General features: G+C 33.9%; 1 protein-coding gene across 1 annotated transcript in view; it reads left to right on the top strand.

Moving 5' to 3' along the window:
• The window catches only part of LOC309395426 (follistatin-related protein 5), a 156,854-nt gene that overhangs the window by 51,522 nt on the left and 87,202 nt on the right, over nt 1-18,130 (top strand). Inside the window, exon 4 of the mRNA XM_081959667.1 lies at nt 15,464-15,584. Within this exon, the coding sequence (XP_081815793.1) occupies nt 15,464-15,584 (121 nt within the window). The remainder of the gene's footprint in view (nt 1-15,463; nt 15,585-18,130) is intronic.

The raw sequence follows: 18,130 nt of genomic DNA, 5'->3' as shown, positions 1-18,130 counted from the left end.
CATTCTCTAGTCAAAATGGCTTTGGACTTCAATTGCTTATAATAATATAATATAATATAATATTAATATAATATAATATTAATATAATATAATATAATATAATATAATATAATATAATATAATATAATATAATATAATATAATATAATATTATATTATATTATATTATATTATATTATATTATATAATAATATAATATAATATAATATAATATAATAATATAATATAATATAATATAATATAATATAATATAATATAATATAATATAATATAATATAATATAATATAATATAATATAATATAATATAATATAATATAATAAATATAATAATATAGGTATGTATGTATGTATGGATGGATGGATGGATGGATGGATGTATGTATGTATGGATGGATGGATGGATGTGTATGTGTATATGTATGTATGTGTATATATATATATTTGTTTTCATAGATTTTCACGGGTGTAGGTATGCTGGTTTTGTTGTATTCGGGTCTTTTCCCGTGTAAGATTGAGATTGTCTTTGCAACGTTTCAGCAGGATCTCACCTGCCATCTTCAAGCTTGGGCTCAAAATGGGAACGGAGCTGCCGTCTTTCTGTAAAAAAAAAAAGATTTACAGAAAGACGGCAGCTCCGTTCTCATTTATATATATAAATTTTATATACATATATAAAACACACAAATACATACCTATTTCCCTGGCTCAACTGATAAGGAGGTGAGCCTGTGGCTTAGTGGCTAAGACTCCTGCCTAAGATATAATACAGCCCAGGTTCAAATCCCAGTAAGGATATGGCTAGCTGATGAGAGCTAATTAGCTCAAAATAGATCTATACTAGTCTCCCTTTATTTATTTATCAGTACAAATACAACAGACAGACAGACAGACAGACAGACAGACAGACAGACAGACAGACAGACAGACAGACAGACTATATATATATATATATATATATATATATATATATATATATATATATATATATATATATATATATATATATATATATATATATATATATATATATATATATATATATATATATATATATTTCCCACTTTAACATATCCATTTGAATGGAGTAGATAGTCCCAATTTCTTTTATTTATGGCACAGCCTGTTTACATTATTTGTTGTAGCTGAATGAATGAAACCGAGTCTTTTCCTTTCTGCAGTACCCAATCGATTTTTATTTCTACATTTTGCTTTATTTCTACGGTCGGGATTTAAATTGTGTTCATAGCTATCATAAAGTATGACATGTACTCTGTAGCTCTGTGCAGGGCTATTTGCATATAAATTTTATTGAGGGCTTACCCATAAATCCTGCTGACCACTTTCTGTTTCTGGAGGTCATGAGTGCAAGGCATTTTTCTCAAGCTCTCCACAGCTTGCTTCTCATCAAGTAGCAATTGCCATTGCTGCCAGAACAAGTGATACTATTTGTTCTGTCTGCCATGCTTCATGTTGTTGTAGGCTGTGCTTCTACTCCAGTTGGCTAGTGCATTTGTGACAGACAGGCTCCTCATCTTTTTCAGTCATCGACCGCTACTTTCTATGGGCATTTCTTTATTGGTATATCAGCTATGGTTTTGGAGTCTGGTTTTGCTTTGCTCTGTTTGGCTTTGCTTGCCTAGCCTTGCACTCCATTAATCCAATAGATCAGTGTTGAAACAGTGAAGCTTTATTGTTCTTGTGAACTAGGAAAATAGTGGAGCTTTTCCTTTTCTTTTTTCTTTATTTTAAAATTGGCTTTTATTGTAATGGCCTAAAGGCAGGAGGACAAGGAAGATGCAGAGACTGATAGCTAGGAAACGAAGACTGCAAACTGAGAAAGAATCCAATGGGTGTATCGGTGTGTGTATATGTTTGTGATATATAAGTAGAGAAAGAAAGAAAGCAAATATCTATCCATGTTCATTTGGATAATTCATTCTTCACATGTACTAAATGTTGTGTGTGTGTGTGTGTGTGTGTGTGTGTGTGTCTAGATAGATAGATAGATAGATAGATAGATAGATAGATAGATAGACAGACAGACAGACAGACAGACAGACAGACAGACAGAGACAGAGACAGAGACAGAGACAGAGACAGAGACAGAGATATATAAATAGAACAGAACAGAACAGAATAGATGCAAGGGACCTTGGAGGTCTTCAAGTCCAATCCCCAGCTTAGACAGGAAACCCTATACCATTTCAGACAAGTGGTTGTCTTCCAGTGTTGGAGCATTCACAACTTCAGGAGGCAAATTGTTCCACTGATTAGTTGTTTTAACTGTCAGGAAATTTCTTCTTAGTTCTAGGTTGCTTCTCTCCTTGATTATTTTCCATACATTACTTTTTGTCCTGCTTTCTGGTGCTTTCACTTTGTGGCAACCCTTGAGATATCAGAACACTGCTATCATGTCAACCTTAGTCCTCCTTTCCATTAAACTAAATATACCTATTTCCAGCAACCATTCTTTATATATTTTAGTTTCCATTTCTCTAATTATCTTTATTGCTCTTCTCTCCACTCTTTATAGAGTCTCAACATCTTTTTTACATCATGGTGACCAAAATTGGATGCAGTATTCCAAGCGTGGCCTTATCAAGGCATTATACAGTGGTATTAACACTTCACACGATCTTGATTCTATCTCTCTGTTTATGCAGCCTAGAACTGTGTTGGCTTTTATGGCAGCTGCTGCACACTGCTGGTTCATATTTAAATCGTTGTCCACTAGGATTCCAAGATTCCTCTCACAGTTACTACTGTTGAGCGAGGTACCTGTGAATTTTGTTTTTTGTGTCTAATGTAGAACATTACTTTTTTCACCATTGAATTTCATTTTGTTAGATAGCACCCAATATTCAAGTCTATCAAGATCCTTCTGTATCTTAAGTCTATCTTCCGGAGTGTTGGCTATTCCTGCCAGCTTGATGTCATCTGCAAATTTGATGAGTTCCCCATCTAATCTCTTGCCCAAAGTATTGATGAAGATATTGAAGAGTACTGGGCCAAAAACAGAGCCTTGGGGTACTGCACTGCATACTTCTCTCCATGTAGATGTAGTTCCATTGAGGACTACATGTTGAGTGCCATTGATCAGCCAGTTACGAATCTGCTTGGTGGTGATGCTGTAACCCACATTTTTCTATCTTATCAAGTAGTAGGTTATGGTTTACTTTATAAAATAGAAAGGTCTTACTAAAGTTCTTAGGCCTTACTAAAGTCCAAGTAAATTATATCCATAGCATTCCTTTGCTCCACTAATTTTGTCATTTTGTCAAAGAACGCAATAAGATTGTTTGTCATGATCTGTTTTTGACAACCTATGTTGGCTTTTGGTTATTACTTTGTTTGCCTCTATATGTTTTCTAATTCATTGCTTGATTGTCTTTTTAAGAATCTTTCCTGGTATTGAGGTGAGGCTGATAGGTCTGTAGTTTCCTGGATCTATTTTTTCTTTTTTTGAAGATGAGAACTATATCAGATCTTTTTCAGTTCTCTGGCAGTTCCCCGGTGCTCCAGGATCTCTGAAAGATATAGTTCAATGGTTCTGAGATCATGTCTGCCAGTTCCTTCAGAACCTGGGAGTGTAATTCATCTGGTCCTGGTGATTTGAACTCATCCAGGATGGACAAGTGCTTACTTACCATTTTCTTCCCTGTTCTAACGTGTTCCTAATCTGTTTTTTATGGTGCTGTTTTTGATAGGCTGGACTGTTTTTTCCCTGTTTACCTCCAGCAGCAACAAAAGTTGTAGTGAGGAGGGAATAATTGAATTATGAGATGGGCAGAAAAGATAATTTTTCTTTCCTGTTCTCTCTGACTCTCATTCTCACTAAACTTATATTTTGTTTAAAAGAATTTCTGAAACTGTTTCTGACAGTTATAGATCCATTTTTGTATTTTTCTTAAACAATATAAAAGCTACTCTCTGTTTCTGTGCATTTATGTAGATAGGTTTCTGTTGTGGCCCAGCAGCGGCCGGCTGAGCTGCTGGTGGAATCTGACAGCGATGAACATTATGGGACTGCCCTGGAGGCTGAGGAAGACTCGGGGGGGGGGGGGTTGGAGTCAGAGCAGGGACTAGAGAGTCCTGTTGGCCACCAGATGGCGTCTGAACCAGGGAGCAGTGAGGAAGAACAGGGGGAGGTTGTCCCTGACATATGGATGTGGAGGGCTGATAGGAGAAGGCAGCAGCTGTGGAAACAGGCTCGCAGAAGGAAATAGGACACAGGTGGTTGGCCCCTCCCAGAGAGCTTATAGGTGGAGCGACAGGAGGGGACTTTTGCAGGAAACATCAGTTTAAGTTTGAAGAAGTCCATGAATTCCGTGAGTCTGGTTTTTCATAGAGATAAGTTTCTGGGCTCCTAGCCAAGGGGTGGCTTATCTACTTCATTAGTCGTGGCAGATGGTCAAGCCGGCATCAGTATAATTTGGAGGCTTGGGGGACAGAACAGGTTTCTATGCAATTTTGTTTTATTTTGATGCCTGTTCTATTTGCTTTTTTTTTTAAGTCCAGGAAAGACACAATCAGTTTTTATTTTTCACAGAATTATTATCCAATTTTTTTCTTAGAAAACTGTTTGGTGTTTATTTATTATCTTTGGACATATGATAATCTTTCTCTAGAGATTCTGAAATGTCTATTTCATTTGCTATGGGACAAGGTAGAACTCCCACAGATTAATGACCATGGTTCAGGCAGAAGTTCTTTGACATCAATTTCTCAAATAACACTTTAAAAAATAACCAAAATCACTGTAAAACAATGGTTCTAAATTCCATCCCAGTCTCATACTCCAGTAGTGTAACAAAAGCAGAGGTACTATCAAAGCTGTGAAAAGATTCTGCAAAAGTAATAGGGATACATTCTTCCTGGCAAATTCTGGCAGAGATTACCACTGTAACCCATAATAAGGCCTAAAGCCATATGTAAATGGAAATAAATAATCAGCATTATTCTCAGAGTGCTATATCTGAAATGTCATCCTATCCTCTAAAGTCTAACCTGATATAGTGGAATTCATGGATAAATTTTAAGTAGTATCATGTCCACTGTTTTTGGTCATGATATAATTAATCTTGACATAAAAAAAGATATTACAAGTCATATTCATAGATTCAGTCCCAGTCATTTTTGTAAGCCAAGAAATTTAAGGATGGTACATACAGATCTCATTTTATGAGATCTGTATGTACTATCCTTTTTATAGTGACCTTATTCACATTTGCAGATTTTATCCTTTATAATTGGATAAGCAATAGACATAATGTCAGTTGGATCCTTTCAAAGTAGCATAGATATCAGATATCCAGAAGAAATATATTCATCCTTCCTATACTATCTCTAATGTCTCATTCCAATAACAGACACTTTGAGAGGCCTGCCTGCTTTGCTGTTTAATTCTAAATATGTTCAAATACAGACTTTCAAGTAGCTGCTCTAACAAGAATACACAGTTTGCATAGCAACAATCTGAAATAAGATATGGAATTAAAAGTATTCTTAGACAAAATCATAATGTACTTTCAAAGATACAAAGACAGTTTATGTAAGACTGTATGACAGGACAAACATTTCTAAAAATGTTTCCAAGCCACCATGCAATCTTTAGCTATTGATAGAGGTCACACAAATGTTTTACCCACCATTAATTAACAGTCAGGAAGATTGCATGAATGCATGAATTAGTTATCTCTAGGAAGCCAGTCTTAATTTGCAAACTTTGATAGGATTGTAGTTTAAGTGAACATGGAATTTGGCATACTTTTCAGTGAATGGTATTTAACATTTTCTAAATTAATCTGCTCACTGATCTGCCTCTCCTGCTAGTAAAACACATTCCAGTTGCTTTAAACATTATTGATGATCATCTTTCACTCAACTGATTTCTCTTACTTCAATCCAAGTTCCCAGCATATGTAAATTCTATCAGCTTCCTGTTCATTCTTTCTTAGTTGTCATTTTTGCACTGAATTAAAATCTATCTAAATACCATAGTGCCCATTCTTTATTTTTGCATTTTGAATAGGCTTCTTTCATAGGCAGTGTTTTTATTTCAATGACAGCATGCCATACATATTCAAATGCTCCCTGTTAACTATCTCTTGTGTTCAGGTAAAAGGATGGAGGCCAGCGCAGATCCGCTGCACAGTTTTGATATCTTGATTTCTTTGAGTGACATATTTTCTATTCCTTTCAGATTTATTCATCTAATATATCTTTTGAGTGTGTGCTGGTACAACACTGCTGATGTTTTATATATGAGTGAACCTAAAATCCAAAGATAAAATGATGTACTTATTCACATGTTATTATGTATAAAGATATCTGTTCATGCCTAAATGATATTAGTTTGAGTTCTATTAACCAACAAATGCCTGGAAATGCATTTTAAATTCATTAACCATTTCTCTCTGGGAAATCTAAATTCAACTTGCAATATATGAACAATTGTTTCTCAAAACTAATAATATCAAAAATGGTTTTGCTGTTCAGTTTTACTTTCTTAGTTTCCAGTTTCTTAGGATCTGTGCAATAAGTCCCAAAGTAGTTATTTTATTCACCCATTTGGTTTTTATTCCACTAGGATTTTAATAAATGAGATTAGATTTGAGGTGTTATTATAATTTATTGAAAAGGTAAAGATTTTCCTTGTTCATCTCGGTTTCTTAACTGAGGGAACCAATATTGTCCCAAGACATTTCTGTGATCATGTGGCCACTACGATTATACCCTGAGGTGTGTACAATGCTCTTACTTTCCCACTGAAGTGGTAGCTATTTATCTACTTGAATTTGCATGTTTTTGAACTGATTGATTGGCAGGAGTTGGGGCAAGTAATGAGAGCTCACCCTGTCGTTCAGTGCTCAGGTCTTGAACCTGGCCTCTCAGCTTTTCAACTGACAAGCTCAGCTTCTTTAACTGTCGAGCCATCACATCCCAATTTTTTGAAATATTATATAAATAGAATTATCACCTTTCTTTCAAATTTTATCTAACAATAGGAGAGTGTGAAGAACTTCATAGGATATAAATAAGCATCCATATATTGATAACAATTATATATTAGACATAACTGCAATGAAATAATACCGGGATAAAACTTTACTTTACTAAAGTGCTACAGTTATCAACTTCTATAGTGACTAGAATGCAGAAGAAGAAAGTGTACTTCCAATATCATAGTAGAACAACTTTTTCTTGGCCAAACTATTTTCGATGCAATATTTTATACTACTATAAAGTACATCTAAAATAATAAGATATAAATATAATGCTGCATACTATACTTAAGACCAATGTGTTATGCGTCACATTCAAAGAAGAATTTTAAAACTTAAAAAAAAAGATTTAAATATGGGAAAGTATTTTTTTCAAGAATTTATTTTCCTTATTATTAATTACTCAAAATCTTAGTAGAGAGGGTTGTTTACTACAATTTCCTTTTCATGTGGTATAAAGGTAGCATTTCATAATTTTGAGATTTTTATGTGAATATATATTATGAAACTTTTAGACAGAAACATATAGCACAAGATTTTGTTATACAAGGTCCTTTGATTGTAATATGTTACAAAAGACTTCTGAACAATCTATCTTCTTGCTTTACTCTATAATCTGCATCCCACATTGTAAATCAGCTTGTTTCTGTCACACTTATTATCTTTATCTGATGAGTAATATGTAATATTTTATGACACGTATATATGTCTGCATGCTTTAATTCAACGATCACCAACTGATGGTCCACGAGAAAATTTTGGTAGTCAGCAGAAAAATTATTTGCATTTTTTATATTGTGCTAAATCAGGGGTCCTCAAACTACATCCCCTGGGCCAGATATGTGCAACGAGTGCTTATGTTGCTGCAGACAGTCTCCCCCTTCTGAGTCTCTGTGTGCAGGTCAGAGGGGGCAGAAATTCTGACTTCAGCCTCTTGGTGTGGGGCTTTGGGCGAAGTGCCGCTGGTGGCAAAGAGCCGGAGGGCCTTGTTGCAATGGGACTGCATCATGGCCTGGAACTGGATGACCATCTCAGCCCACTGAGCCTCCAGGCACTTGCACCTGGCCTTGCACTCCCACAGATCTTCCCTTTCTCGGAAAGCTTATGCTTGTAGTCTTCAGTGCGATGCTTCTGCTGAGTCTCTTTCTCAGCCAGATCCAATTTGAACTGAGTTAGCTGTTTTGCCAATTCTTTTTCGTGGTGGCTGTTTAGCTCCAACAACTGCTTCCTGTTGGGGCCCTAAGGAGCCTGGGCAGGCAGGGAAGGAGTGGCAGGGGAGAAGCGAGTAGAGGACATTGAGGTGCCCCTTGATGTGAGTGACATCAAGTTGGCCACACCCACCCAGTCACATGACCACCTAGCCACACCCAGCCAGCTGGTCATTAAGCAGATCATATCAGTGGTCTGCAGTATTTATGAATTTAGGGATCCTTGAGTTCCAAAAGGTTGGTGACTCCTGCTTTAATTAATATGTATGACAAATTTTCAAGTGCTGCTTCATATCCCGTGATTTTTGATGTGCCCACTGGCAATATTATCCTGCTTTTTATTTAGATTATACTACGTTCTTAAATAATATATGCCCTTCAAATGTTGCTCAGTCCATCATATCATTAATTGAATTTGCTTCAAAATGCTTTTTTTCAGAACTTCTTTATTCTTGGCATTTTGTTCTTCTGTCCTTATCTGTAGGATAATATAATATTTTATTCTATATCTTTAATTATCTCCTATAGAAATAACAGACTTGCAATTTTAATGGCTACCACAAATTCATCGTGGTATAAGATTTTGTTGACTGGATACTGCTTAATGAGACATCAGTATCAATTGCATAAAAATATTGTACAATAGGCATGGTTTATTGATTTTATATCTAGTTTACTTAGTGATACTTTATTGATATTTATTTATTTTTCTATTATTTTTCTGTTATTTATTTATTTATATTTCATATTTCTTAACTGCCCATTTCCCTCTTCCTTATGTAAAAAGGAATGCAAAACCACATAGGTCATTGAGCAGTTAAGGTTCCTTTATGTTCTTGAAATATATCTGATTTCTATACCGATGACCAAAGTTCTCCCTAGGTAGAAAATAATTGTTAGGAATTAGGAACAGGTTTATTAGAGCATTATGGTTGGTCCTTAAGAAAGTTAAAAACCATCTTAAATTGTCCATTCTACACAATGACAAGATTCACACCCAGTAAGGATGCATCCCTAATATACAATGATAAAATTAATTAAAGTTAAATAAAACCACATGTCCTATAATATCATGATGAGAATAAACTTTCATACATGATTATTTTTTGCAAGCCATATGTATCCAATTATTTAACACATTGAATACTTTTTCTATGAATTTCAGATTTCAGACTTGTTCTAACTTGCTATTTACATACTAAATGATCTTTTTGGGTTTTTTTTTTTAGCCTTTAATCAGCCCTTTTAAAAAAATTTCTTGCCAAACTATTTTCTTAATTAACTTTAGCAACAGAAGATGGATGATGACCAAACTTATATTTTCTTACGAGTTTTTTTTTTTTTTTTTAGCAGAAAGTAATTTTCACAAAGCTTTATAAGTATTTAAGTATTTCGTCGTAGGGTGATTTATGTGTGGATCAGCACATCAATGTATTTTTTATTGACTGTTGGGGCAGAAAGCCAAATTCACATAGCATTTATGTACTACTTAGTCAGATAAATTATATAAAAAGTGAATTTTTGAAAACAACTTTCTTACTACATTATTTCACTTTATTGAAGGGAAATGAGTTATATAAACTATTAGAAAGTATTAAAATTAGAAATATAATTAATTGCAAGTAATTGAAATGAGAGATTAGTAAATGATATAGAATAGAATGAAATGTCTGCATTTTCTTCTACAAAGTAAGGATTAGATTTGCATTTGTTGGTTTGTCTGTATTTCAGTAACTCAAATATATGTTGCATTACATATTTATATTCCTCTACATTGATAATTTTAAATTTAGATATTTTGAAATTCAGAGAACAAAGGTAAAAATGTTGAGGTAATACAGACTGAAAGCATTCTAATATGATTCTTTCTGTTCATTTAAATCCAGGGCATGGTCTACTCTCTTCCAGACAATATTTTTTGTTTGTAGAAAAAACTTTAGTCTGCTCTGACTATATTTTATATTCTATTCTATTCTGTTCCATTCTATTCTATAGTACAATAATGTTGTATTGTTTTTAGAGATATTTTTTCCCTTCCAGGTTGTTTATGTGTGTGTGCCAATATTGTCATAATCTAGCTTACAGCTTGTTATTTCCTGGTGTTCTACAATTCAGTTCTGCCTAGTTTTATATATAAGCAATTAGAGTATTAATAGTTATAATCACAATAACCGTCAATATCAAGCTGAATGTCATGATTCTCAGCATACGTTGCTAAGAGACATGAGCAGATTGATCCAATTATATACTTTGTCCTAATTATAGGTTCACATAGGCATTTAACTGGATACTGTGGGAACAATTTAGAGAATATGTGCCTCTTTTTGTTTTAGAACTTTAGTGAGTTTATTTTTGAAGCTTCGACACGTCTATTTTTCTGAAAGCCATTTCAAGATAGCAAACTAAATCAATACTATTTAAAGACCCCAATAAGCTTATTAAAATATTATGTTTAGGTAATAAACATAAAAGGTAAAATATAGTTCTAATTGGCTAATATTTTACACACCAATGAAAACAAAAAAAAAATATTGACACCTAACCAAATTTAGGAATCACTAATTGTGGTGTCAGCTAACTGTGATCCCAGACATGAAAATACTGAGAGAAGCTACATGTATGAAACTTTTGGTGAGCCCCATGTTGAGCTAGAGGTCACTATTGAAGTGGGATGACATCAATGGTAGTATTCAGCTGGTTTGGACAGGTTCGGGGAAACTGGTAGTGGCGGCCTGCGGGTGGGTTATCAGTTTTACTTGTATTAGAATGTATGACACCCAGGTACCACTTGTTTACACATTAATTTCATATATTTGTAAAAAATAAAAATAAAAACTTTTTTTTTAAATTGAGTTATGCAAACACCTCTTCTTGACAGTGCTTAAGGAGCATTGCAGGATTTACTTGTGCAAAATCCTTCCAATCCATTTTCATCTTTGGAAGGAGAAGAGTATACTCATGAATGGGATTCTACTTGTAGTGTTTGTGATGGTAACTGTTCTTAAAGCTCCTATTGTGCTGCTTGTATGATTTGCTAGTGATTGTTTTATTGAATGGTTTGAGCAGCTGATGAGAAAATAGCATCAGTTCTACATAGAAATAGTATAGAAAAATACTTAGACTTCATTGCTATGCAGATGAGCTTATTCCTGCTTGAAGATTCCAAAACAAAATGAAATGCCAGAAAGTGGCATTTTCTTGTTTATGTTCATTTCGTGCATCTGTCAGATCTATTGCTTTCTCCCAATGGAGAACAAGTCCACATTTGAAGGTATCTTATCACATAGCTGTCATTCGCATCTGGAGAAATACTGCCCCTGACAGTAATCAGTAACAAATCTGAATTCACATTGCTCAATTCAGAAAGAAAAAAAAGAGAGAGAGAAAGAGAGAGTGAAAGAGAGAGAGAGAGAGAGAGAGAGAGAGAGAGAGAGAAAGGAAAGGGAAGGAAGGAAGGAAGGAAGGAAAAGAAATAAAAAAATTAAGAAAGAAAGAAAGAAAGAAAGGAAGGAAGAAAGAAAGAAAGAAAGAAAGAATTCCTCTTTTTTTTCTGCCCTGCCATGATACTTTTAATACCATCAACGACATGTACTCATCCTGGATCCTTGAAAAGTACTAGATCACTGGATAAAATTCCAAATTCAATCTAAACATCTGACTGTGTGACAAACCATAATAATAATAATCGACTTTAGTTCTTTATATCAAGATAATGTCAGAATCCTGGAAAAACATAAGATTTTTCCCCCTAAGAGGTGAAGGAATATGCACCTAAAAAAAGTTAATCTCTTTTTGGAACTGTAGACAGTTCCAGTAATTCTGGAACTTTCTTTTCTTGGGCATCTCACTTGAGTATAAGATTGCATCTAAAGTCCAGAAGTTTTAAGTTAAATAGATTATGTAGATCCATTTCAGACTGACACAATTTCATTGCTCTACCCAGAAGCTATAATTTAAGGGTATATCTATTGATTCTGTTGCCCTTTCAGAAATCTTTAACATAATGTACCTTGCTATCATTTTGGATTATTTTGTAGAAATGGATTTCAGAAGGACAATTTTATTTAAGCTGATGTACAAAGTTTCTCTTTTTCTGATGAAATGAAATATACTTTCGTTATTTTCAAGTTGAATTACTAATATTCAATGTATTGGGAAATATTTTGAAAAAACTTTAGACATTTCAGTATTTTACAACATAACAGCAAGAATGCTGTTTTATATTTGCAAGAATGCAAGATTGCAAGATTGAACATATTAAGAGCTATATTGACTACTAGTTTGCTCTCAGTATAATTCAATCTTACTGTGAAGTTCCACTAAGGTCCAAAGTTTTCAAGTCCAAGGAATCTAATATCTAAAGAGTAATCCCTTTTCTATTGCCAACTACTTTAAATATATTTGATTGGAGCAAATAATGATCTTCTCAATGCTGCACCTGAACTTTGGGATTTCTCATTTCAAGGTTAGATTGGCAACCTCTCTGATAGTGTTTCATAGGCCAAGCGCTTATTTCAGGATCAGGTCTTATTTTTGGGGAAACACGGTATGTCTATCATCTATATGAAAGAGGATTCATTTAGAGGATTCATATTGCATGCTCATAAACTTCTAAATCATTGTATGGAAATATTAAATTGTTAGGTCTTCCTGAAGCTTTCAATGATTATTTTGTTTTCTATGTATTTTCTATCGTTAATACTATTTTATGTGGTCTGGACCCTCAAAAAGTGAACATTGTAGTCTGATTGACACCAGGAAAATTGACTGCATTTTGCCAGATGGCAATCTGAATATCAAGGATGGTGCAAGATTGTCATCTGGCAAAATGCAGTAAATATCTACAGAATCAGATTTGTATAGCTTGAATGTTTTGAAGACCTTAATAATTAAAGGTGGCTTTGGAGACAGGAGCTGACATCACAATGGTATGACTTGCGATCTCGGAGCTCCAAGATCGCAGTCAATACTTTTACCGCTGGATGGTACTTTTGGATCTAAACCGTCCTGAAGAGACGGTGACAGGGAAGAGTATGTCTTGCTGATCTCAGGGACTTCGCAAAGTCCCTGATTGATCCAAGAGAATCTCTTCTTGTCGGCTATAGAAGCCCAGCCAAAATCTGCTGAAGTTGGGACAGCTCCGCAACAGGAGGAAAGTGGAAAGAGAAAGTGTGTCCATCTGGTGAGGAAATTTTATTGTTATAAAAGAGATTGCCCCCAAAAAATCAAAGCTAAATTAAACTTGCAAAGAAAAGAAAATAAGCGGCAAAATTAAGCTATATTGGACAGTGTGTTATCCTTTTTTTTAATGGATGGAAGTTTTTTCAAATATTTCCTACTTTTTAAAGTGAAAGTATTGCTTTTTCTTCTTCTATTTCTTTTTTTACCTATGGATTAAATCTTTTTCTTTATTTTTATAATATTGGCTGGGTTTTTTCTCTTTATTTTGCTCTATTTAAGAATTTTGTTTCTTTTAAGCCTAGAATATAAAGAAGATATAAAAGGAATATAAAAAGGATAGTAACATCAGAGGGAAAAGAAGTTACACTGACACTTGGAGGTTGGAAGTTGAGTCCTGGAAATATTGCTTTCTCTTTTTTCTCTTTGATCATTTTGACTTTGCACTTCAAAGGCTTCAGCTTGTTTGTAGAAGAGATAAGGAGAAGAGCATGGGTTGTTTATACAGGTGCTCTTTGTATGCTTCTTTGGCAGCTGGAGAGAAGTGAAAACAAAACCTTGTTTTGAAACTAGAGTGGCAGTGTTTACTAGTTGGAAGTATGGCACGACACCAAAAAGAAACCATAACATTACAACAGATTATGCTTAAAATTCAAAAATTATTAGAAACAACAGAGAGAATTGAGAAGAGATTGGAAAATATAGATTGTAATGTAGTAAAATTCGATGGAAAAATTGAAGATATCCAGCAAATGGGAAAAGTGGAGTTTAGAGTCCTAAAAACCCAAGGAAAAAATGAACAAATAGGCAAGATAATTGTGGATACTGACAGTGAACTGAGTGTGGTTGGAGATGGAAAGAGTGGAACATGGAAAGGGAAGATAGATGCAAAAGAGCTCTATCCCAGATTTCAAGGTATAGAAGAAGAAAAAAGAGAAGAATTGATGGATTCAAGGAGAGAAACTTTGACAAAAGCACTACTGATAACCAAAGATAAGCTGATTAAAGAAGCTGATAGAGGATCTCGAGATTTTACAAGATATGTAAAAAGCAACAAGTTGCAAAGGGAAGTCCACACAAATTTGATTAAGGAAGTAACCAGAAGACTAATTCCACAAATGGCAAAAGACATAAGATTGCACTATTACTGGAAAGACACAGGTTGAGATATGAAAACTAATAACAAAATATTAGTCAAATTTAGTTAAAATTAGAACATTATTGTAAAAATGAAGTGAAAATGGATATAGTTAGATAAATAATTGATAATGATAACAATGTACACATATGTATTGGTTTGATAAGAGGAAATTTGGTATAAATTTTAAATGGTGATCATGAAAGGAAGTTTAGAAACTCTGTTATGTATAAAAGCTTATAATATTTAAAAAACAGAGTAAGTCAAATTTAGTTAACCTAAGACCAAAAAATGAAAAATGAAATGATGACAGATATTGTTAAATAAATGATTGATAATGATAATAATGTAATATTTGTATTGACATGATAAAAGGGAAATTGGATATAAATTGTAAACAGTGATTAAGAAAGAAGGTCTAGAAACTTTGTTATTAAACATAATTAATTTTTATTTAGAAAGTGTCATAAAGATGTAATGTTGCTGGATGATATTGAAAATAGATAACAGAATGCCATTATGTGATTTTGCTTTAAATTTTGGAATATTTTATATAAAGGGACATAAAAACAATCAAAGTCATATGAAGATTGAGGTATGATGATAGTAATATATCTAAATATATTTGAATTAAAACATATAATTTGATATGAATTGTAGGTGATGACTGTGGAAGGGATGCATGAAAGCTCTTTGTAACCAGTTGATACACTTTTTACAATTTGTAATGGAAGATATTTTTGTGGTGTTTGTTGTGTTTTGTCTGTTTGTGTTTATTCAAAAATAAAAAACTAATAAAATAATAATAATTGAAGGTGGCTTAAATCTGGTATAAGAGATTATAACTCTTACACTTTATTTCTTTCTTAGAGAAATTCAGTATAGGTAGGATAATGTTCTGAGTGTAATTTTGGTCACCTCTTCTTTTTCTTTAGGATTTTGGAGATGATGGGTCCCTATATATTACTAAGATTACTACAACTCACATGGGAAATTATAGCTGCTATGCAGATGGCTATGATCAAATCTATCAGACTCATATTCTTCAAGTGAATGGTAAGAAAAATATTTTTTCTATTAAGCTGGGTGCTAAATAGAATAAATTTAAATTTTAAATTGAAAGTTTGAATTTATTAAGTGCAGTATAAAAAAGGAGACAGTAAGATAGTCAGATAGTAAGCTTTCATTAATGATTTCTGTTAAAATTTGCATAAAATATGTTTTAAATAGTACATGTAGCATTTTTAAAACAATTAATGCTTCCTGAACAAATGAAAGAAGATTATACAGTTTATTTACTAGGTACCTTGACTTCTGAACACAGTAAGCAATATTCTTTCTTAGTATAACATCTAAATAGAATAAATGTAAAATTTAAATTGAAAGGTTGAATTTATTAAGTGCAGTATAAAAAAGGAGACACAGATAGTAAGTTTTCATTAATGATTTCTGTTAAAATTTGCATAAAATATGATTTAAATAGTACCTGTAGCATTTTTAAAACAATTAATGCTTACTGAAAAAATGAAAGAAGATTATACAGCTTATTTACTAGGTACCTTGACTTCTGAACACAGTAAGCAAAGTTCTTTCTTAGTATAAAATCTGTAGCATTATAGGCATTTATGAAAAATAGCGTCCTTGGATAATCACTTAATCATCTGATTGCATAGTCCATGAACAATATGTTTATGACTCTGATGGGCTTTCAATAATACTATATGCTTTATGCATTAAACATATCTTGTATTAAAGGAAAAATGGAACATATGGTGAGCAATGTTAGCCATTGCCATTGAAAGCCCTTCTATGTTAAGACCAATATATAGATTAGAAAACCTTTTGGGCACCAGGAACCAGTTCTGCAGAGTGATTTTTTTTCTGTGGATCGGAGGGAGTTTGGCTTCTGTGTTGCTTGCATCCTTGGATGGGGCTTCGCTTGTTTGCGCAGCCCAGTGGCTAGCATGCTGCATCCGGTCCACAGACCAAGGGTTGGTGACCCGTGGATTAAAATATAAAAATCTTTCCCAGAAGATAAAGTTATTACACATTAGTTTCCTAGACAAAACAATCAAAAGCGCTGTAATTTCTTATAAAGACAGGAAGCAATCAAGCGTCATTAAATCCTTTGGAGACTGGTACTCCAAAGGAATGCTAAACGAATGCTTACTTCTACTTAAATCAAAGGAACAAACTCATTTATCTTCTTGCATAGGCTGCCCAAATTGTTGTTGATGGGAAAATATGACAAATAATACGAAGATAACCAGGTTGTAATTTATAGTATTATTATTCATGAATGGGTTTAGTATGTTTCTAAAACAATTTGCATATTTAAGATTTTTTTTTTAAGATTTATATATTGAGCTAAAACGGGAAGCTAAGAGGAAAATAAATGCATTTTTCAGATAAAGGAGATTAAAAGGCAGACAAGTAAGTCCAATGTAAATGATTAATGAAATGACATTCGTATTACTGAAAAATCAGTAGAAGGTTGAAGAATGAATACAGTTAAGTTGATTTTTAATATCTAATATGCTATTGGATTATAAGCATTTCTCTCTCTCTCTCTCTCTCTCTCTCTCTCTCTCTCTCTCTCTCTCTCTCTCTCTCTCTCTCTCTCTCTCTCTGTGTGTGTGTGTGTGTGTGTGTGTGTATGTATGTGTGCCTGTAAGAATCAGCACCTATTTTATGCTTTTAAATATTAATATTTTATTTTTCTGTTTTTGGATTTTCCCTCTGCACTGTAACTTTATATTCTCTTCTGTACCATGTGAGGTTACTTGTACTTTCGTAATGAGTTAATACAATACAATACAATAGTAGAGTTGGAAGGGACCTTGGAGGTCTTCTAGTCCAACCCCCTGCCTAGGCAGGAAACCCTATACCGTTTCAGACAAATAGCTATCCAACATCTTCTTAAAGACTTCCAGTGTTGGGGCATTCACAACTTCTGGAGGCAAGCTGTTCCACTGATTAATTGTTCTCACTGTCAGGAAATTTCTCCTCAGTTCTAAGTTGCTTCTCTCCTTGATTAGTTTCCACCCATTGCTTCTTGTTCTACCCTCAGGTGCTTTGGAGAATAGTTTGACTCCCTCTTCTTTGTGGCAACCTCTGAGATATTGGAATAATGCTATCATGTCTCCCCTAGTCCTTCTTTCTCTTAAGCTAAACATACCCAGTTCCTGCAACCGTTCTTCATATGTTTTAGTCTCCAGTCCCCTAATCATCTTTGTTGCTCTTCTCTGCACTCTTTCTAGAGTCTCCACATCTTTTTTACATCGTGGCGACCAGAACTGAATGCAGTATTCCAAGTGTGGCCTTACCAAGGCATTATAAAGTGGTATTAACACTTCACGTGATCTTGATTCTATCCCTCTGTTGATGCAGCCTAGAACTGTGTTGGCTTTTTTGGCAGCTGCTGCACACTGCTGGCTCATATTTAAATGGTTGTCCACTAGGACTCCAAGATCCCTTTCACAGTTACTACTACTGAGTAAGGTATCACCTATACTGTACCTGTGCATTCCGTTTTTGTTGCCTAAATGTAGAACCTTACTCTTTTCACCATTGAATTTCATTTTATTAGATAGTGCCCAATG

Source organism: Natrix helvetica (genome assembly GCF_964273705.1).
Source record: "Natrix helvetica genome assembly, chromosome: 7".
Lineage (NCBI taxonomy): Eukaryota > Metazoa > Chordata > Lepidosauria > Squamata > Natricidae > Natrix > Natrix helvetica.
Note: the sequence above shows the minus strand (reverse complement) of the source record. Positions and strands in the feature narration are given on the sequence as shown.